General features: G+C 34.4%; 1 protein-coding gene across 1 annotated transcript; it reads left to right on the top strand.

The window, feature by feature from the left end:
• Nucleotides 1-2,756: 2,756 nt before the first annotated feature.
• On the top strand, nt 2,757-4,194 carry LOC106620970 (calphotin). Its single transcript, XM_014239649.3, has 2 exons — nt 2,757-2,899; nt 3,009-4,194. The coding sequence occupies exons 1-2, from the start codon at nt 2,897-2,899 to the stop codon at nt 3,978-3,980; spliced, it is 975 nt and encodes a 324-aa protein (XP_014095124.2). The 5' UTR covers nt 2,757-2,896; the 3' UTR covers nt 3,981-4,194.
• Nucleotides 4,195-6,157: the final 1,963 nt, after the last annotated feature.

Below are 6,157 nucleotides of genomic sequence, written 5' to 3'. Positions count from 1 at the left end.
TCGCTACTTTCATAAAATCCAATGTATCAGCTTCTATGGTTTAGTGCTGAATACCCAACACAAACAGGGTATCATAGGTTTTATACACAGTAATAGCAAAATCAATAAGATAAAAAAATGTGTATACAGTGGGCTGATATTGGTATCTGTGATAATTTTTTTTTCTAAGGAATAGTATATAAAATAATTTAAGAGTCGAAGGTAGGTTCCATCTATATTCTTAATATAATTATAATCCCTTCTTCGCACTACTTCCTGAAATATTGCCAATTATATAATATTATAGTGGAATAAAAATATCACATATTTAAGCCAATAAAAGAAGTTTCATAAAAAATGACTGCAATATAAGATGAAAATAAATTCATAGAAAATGGGATGTTCGAATATTCGAATTACTCATGTGTTGGATTTTATGCTTACTTTACATTATTTTTCTGACAAATATGTAGCTTGCAACATTAAGCTAAGTATATGATTTCCGAAAACTGCGGTGTTTAAAATATATAATTAAGTAACAATTAGTTAAAGAGGTTCAACAATTGTATTGCAACTGGTTGAAAGAGGAAAATTTTATATTTTTGTACCACAGTACAACACTTTTAGATACAAATATAACTTTTTAATAACTGTCCATTAAACTATTGTCAGTTCCAAGTGGAAATATTGACAATGTTAATTTTAGAATAGCATAAGAAGATGAGAGCGTATATTTGCGCGTGCTTATGAATGGCAATCAAATAAAAGACTATGCAGCAACATTTAAGAATCTTAACATAATTAGATGCCATAAGACAAAAATGCCGCCAAATGTGTGGAAGGAACGATATTGCAGAAACAAAAAAAGTGTCTGAGCATGCGTCACATAATTAAAGCGTTTAATTGATAGTTAATAACTTTTATTTTACCTTTATTTCGTACGTTACTGCATAATGTGCACTAAGTACCAAGTGTGTTTATGACCGTGGTTCTGCATTACATGCCAAACATTTAAAATAATCAAAATCCAATTTTTAGTATTGTGACATTCAAAGGTCGCAAGCCAAGCCATTACACGCTTGTCAAAGCGTCAAAGTGTTGTTCGGACCTAAGCTGAGCGTTCATCGAGTGCTAAAGCAGAAGGCAGCTGATGGATGCTGCAGACCAATGAGTGCTTATATATTATAGTATGTACATACATGCGTGTGTACATAGCATGTGAGCATATATCAGATACTATGATCCCGAAAAGGGTTATACATACTATTTTTATACCCTGAACAGGGTATAATAAGTTTGCCATGATGTTTGAAACACCCAAAAGGAAATGTCAGAGACCCTCCTACTTGTATGTATATCAGCGTGACGAGCTAAGCCGATTTAGCCATGTCCGTCCGTATATAAACTTGAGTAAAAATTGAGATATCTTTATGAAACTTGGTATACATGTTTCTTGGTACCGTAAGACGGTTGGTATTGCAGATGGGCGTAATCGGACTTCTGACACGCCCACAAAGCGCAAAACCCTTATCTTGCGATCTGCTTAGCCGATTTCAACCAAATTCGGTACATAACATTCTTCTTATATATTCATGTGATTGTGCGAAAATGGCCGAAAACGCCTACTTCCCATATAACACAATTTTAGATTCTATCTGATTCTTTCACTTTCCACTATGAAAATCAAGCAACAATGATTGTATCGGGGTGAACCTTTGCGGGAATAATGCGTTTAAAGTATGCCACATTGTGACTAAAAACTGTCTAAGTCGAACCAAAACTGTTCAAGCTAATGGGTACTGAATAATTGGACCCCAGTGCCAATAGTAGACTTTTTACCGCAAATATCAGTCAATGTGTAAGATATATAATTCAAATTCATATAATAAAATAAATAAATGAAACTCTTGATAATAGTATGTTCTTGTGTCAAAAATGAGTTGAATCGGATCAATACTTCCTTTAATATAAAATTTTGCCAACACCTGAAGTCATTTCCCGGGCTTTGATCCTTGCAAGTTGCGAGAATATAAAATGTTCGGTTACACGCGAACTTAGAACTTCCTTACTTGTTTTCGTTTAAGAATATTTAGCTTTTGATATATTTGCATTTATTTCATATTTTCTAAAGTGCCGATTATAAATGATTAATTTCGAAATAAATAATGGAAAGATTAAAAATAAAATGAAGCATAGATTGAAGATCAAATTTATTATTGGAATAATACCGAGTTGAAGAGAAAGACTTTGTACAACGAAAACAGTTTAAAATAATATTTGAAACTAAATTCGGGATTCCGTTTTTAACTGCACTCAACTATGTTTTGTATATACATTGGCACACAGGCAATAGCTACAGCGTCATATTCAAGATTGCTGAGGTGTCTATAGGGCCTTAAGCGAAGGGAAAAGTAATTGTGTGCTTGACAAAACGTGCGTGATGAGTGATCGATTTGTAGCGATCGGTAAACCATGGATGTTGACTGAATTCATTAACACTTTGCAGCAGCGCATGCGTACATTCTGCAGACAATTTCAGTAATGCTCTGCTCACCTTTAACGCTCTTCACGGCGCTCAATTGGTTTAAGAGTTTGGTCGGTGCTTTTACCGGCTGTTTGCTTATTGAGCGAAGTGTGAAACTGTAGCGACAAATGAAAAAAGAAAACTCAGAGCGCAAATAGTCCGCAATAGGAAGAGTTTAATGTGGATGATGGCAGAGATCGAAGTGATCGATTGTTGATTTTAATTTCGTATTTCTTATTTTGGGACAGTTGCGTTGATTCGTTAATTTCTCGTATAAATAGAAATAACAATTTCAACATCAACATCATTCGATTGCGTTCAGTTCAGTGGACCAGAAGCAAACAGTATACAAAAATCATAATTTTTGATCATTTAAATTTGGTTACACCGAAAATGGTAAGAAGTGCTAATTAACTATTAATTATAAATTAATCATTTCGAAAAATCAGAAGTGTTTCAATAATTTTTTTTATATTATAATTTTTACTCTATGTGGCAACTTTAGAAAATCGCATTCATCACTTTGTGCCTTGTGGCAGCTGTTGCGGCTATTCCTTTCCAACAACATCGACTGAGACGTGATATCTCCGAAATTTTATCAGAACCGTTAAATGATTACCTGCCGCCTGTATCAGAGGCTGCTGAACCACAAAATATCTATTTGTCTCCTGTGGAATCGGTTAGCGAACCAGCAGAGCCAGTCGCTGAAGAAATTCCTACTGCAGAAGTTAACAGCGCTGTAGAAACTGAAGTTGTCGATGCCGCTACCGAAGCAGTACCCGATGCCACTGTCCTCGGCGAGAATGGCTACGAATACCGCACCGTACGCAAGCTTCGTTTCCGCCAACGTCGTGATGTTTCACATTTAAATCTGGGTTACTTGCCACCAGTAGCAGCTCCTAAGTTAGCTAACAGTTATTTGCCGCCCCAATTAGATGTGCCAGAGGGGATTCCACAACTGAAACTTGCCAATGAATATTTGCCGCCTGTAAATGAAGAGCTTCCAGTTAAAGAGCGCACTACGGAGGCAGTTGAAACTGAAGCACCAGAGACAGAAGCACCCACCACTGCAGTACCAACAACAACAACCGAGGCACCAACCACAACTGAAGCGGCACCTGTGGAGTCAGCCGTATTCGCAGATGACGGTTATCATTATAGAACACCTGCAGTGTTGCCAGACTTGGGTTTGTTGCCTTTGGTTAAAGTAGCTGAGCCAGGCGCAGCACCAGCTGCTGTAACTAAGACAGAGCCTTTGCACGAAGCAGAAGTTGAGACAGAACCCGAAGCAGCGGTGGTGCAAGAGCCCGAACCAGTTGAAGACACCGGGGCAGTTATTGCTGCCGAGCCCGAACGCGCTTACTTGCCTCTGCTAGAAGAAGGTGTGGTCGAAGCTGAGGGTCCCGATGGTGAGACAGCTACATTGCTCGATGATGGCTATCACTATCGTGTCGTCAAACGTGTTAGATTGTTTTAGAGCAAATAGGGACAGTTATTAGAATATTAAAATGTCGCGACCTTATTTTACTCTTTTTTTCTTATTCATAAATTATTGACTTGTTTTTAGCACACATTTTTAACAAACATGCCAACACGTATATATTTAATTAATGAAATTGGTTATTCATCTTATATATGAAAAATACAAATATATATTTACAAGACAAATAAATGTATTTGCTTTCTTTTAATATCTAAATTACTTAATATTCTAAAAAGAAACATTTTACTATACAGTGGGTTTATGACTCAATTTGGTTTGTAGCTCATCGATGTGTACATACTTGTATGTATAGCAAGCTCGCATGCATATTAGATGAGACTAATAAAATTCAATAACTGACGGTTGATCAGGCTTGCCTTATATGCTTGGTCTGAATACTGACTTTTTTGTTCAGTATAAACTAATATCGAAAACAGGTCTGGGATCCTTGATGTGCAAAATTGACTTTATATTCAATTACTTTTCCGCATATGCTTCTAGAGTGACATAAATATTTGTATAAAATCTTTATCATCGCCTTAAAAATATATGTATATATTGTATATTGTATTGTAGGTAGACTGAGACCTACCTACAACAAAAAGTCAATTATTTTGCCAAAGAAGATGCTTGATTCTTTAAAGAGAACTTTCAGTGGCTTAGTAGGAATAGAAAATTTGATGTTTGATGACTCGTCTTAATATCGACTTTCATGTTAGTTGGAAGGTAGCAACTATGGCCATGTATGTTTTTAAAAAGCCGTTGAATTAAAAAAACCAAATGCTTCAGAGTTAAGACCAAGTTGACAAATTAAATTTATATGAGGCGTTTGTAATGCAGCGTAAAATAATTATATTTATTTAAATTATAGCAAAAAGCATATTAAATATATGTTTACGTAACAGAGCCAAACGAGCAATAATCTCATAATATTTCAATGAATTATATATCCCATTTAAGCATGATAATTAATTTAGTGTCAATATGTTAAAATAAGCTAAGTACGCTTACGGTAAGTTACATACGATGAGTTCTAAAAAAAAATTGATCTCTGTATTTGTTTTTGTTTATTGTGGTTTGCAGCTACCGATTATAAAGATTCTTTAATTTTGAAAAGCAATATCGAGTCTTCAATAAATTGGTCGAAATAAACTAAATTGTTCCTAATAATTTAAGCCGATTTACTTCACTTTAACATATTGCTATAAAACTACATATGCGCACGCACACACACTCATATTAAAAAGCTGATTATCTCGACTCGAAATGATTACTAAAGTTTGACAGCCCCGAAAACTGGGAACTTTTACAACTGTCGGTTATTTTAATCATATTTTCACATGCTCATAAAGCCGTCGTGTCGATAGGTTTGTATGCATACATACACATACTATACATATGGTCATATCATAAACATAGCTTTGTAATGTGCATATGTATGTATGTATATATTGACATGTTCATATGGCAGTCTGGTAGCAGCTGGTTGTTGCTGTTAATTAACTTAAAGTTTAATGAAATTAAAATCACACATAAGCAGCGTTGGCGGAAAAGGATGGCGCAAAGAGCGCTTAAGGGTCGTTATTGACGCTATTGCGAACTGGTCAGTTATTCGGTGGTGAAAAATGATTATATAATTAACGTGCATAATGCATAATGCATACATGTGTCAAAAATGTGTCATAAAAAGAGAAAAAGTGGAAATTGTGTGTTTAAATTTTATTAAAAGAAACTGTACCACAATTTAATTTTCAACATTTGTGGCCGCAAGGCGAAAACTCTGGGTGAAAGCTTTTTAATTATCAAAAAAAAAAAATTGAAAATCGTTGGAATATTAAAATTACAATCTTTGATGTTAACTCAATTTGGGTTGATTTTATTTTGGATATGTTGCTTCATATGATTTTTGTGAGTTTTTGTTATTTATTATTATATTTTGTAATGATAATACTCAAAGATGGGTTACTATTGAAAATTAAGGGGGTATACTAGTTTAGAGGCATGAATTTCAGGTAATTTTTGAATTTTTTATTAGGTATTTTAGGTATTTTTATTTATTAACATTACCAGAATACAAACAAAAATCAAAAAATAAAACAGCACGTGACTAAAACACGATTTTAACCATCCTAACAATCTGATAAAAATATTAAAATAAGTAATGATGTTCT

Source organism: Bactrocera oleae, chromosome 6, assembly GCF_042242935.1.
Source record: "Bactrocera oleae isolate idBacOlea1 chromosome 6, idBacOlea1, whole genome shotgun sequence".
Classification (NCBI taxonomy): Eukaryota; Metazoa; Arthropoda; class Insecta; order Diptera; family Tephritidae; genus Bactrocera; species Bactrocera oleae.
The sequence above is the reverse complement of the archived record's forward strand: the minus strand, read 5'-3'. Positions and strand labels throughout refer to the sequence as shown.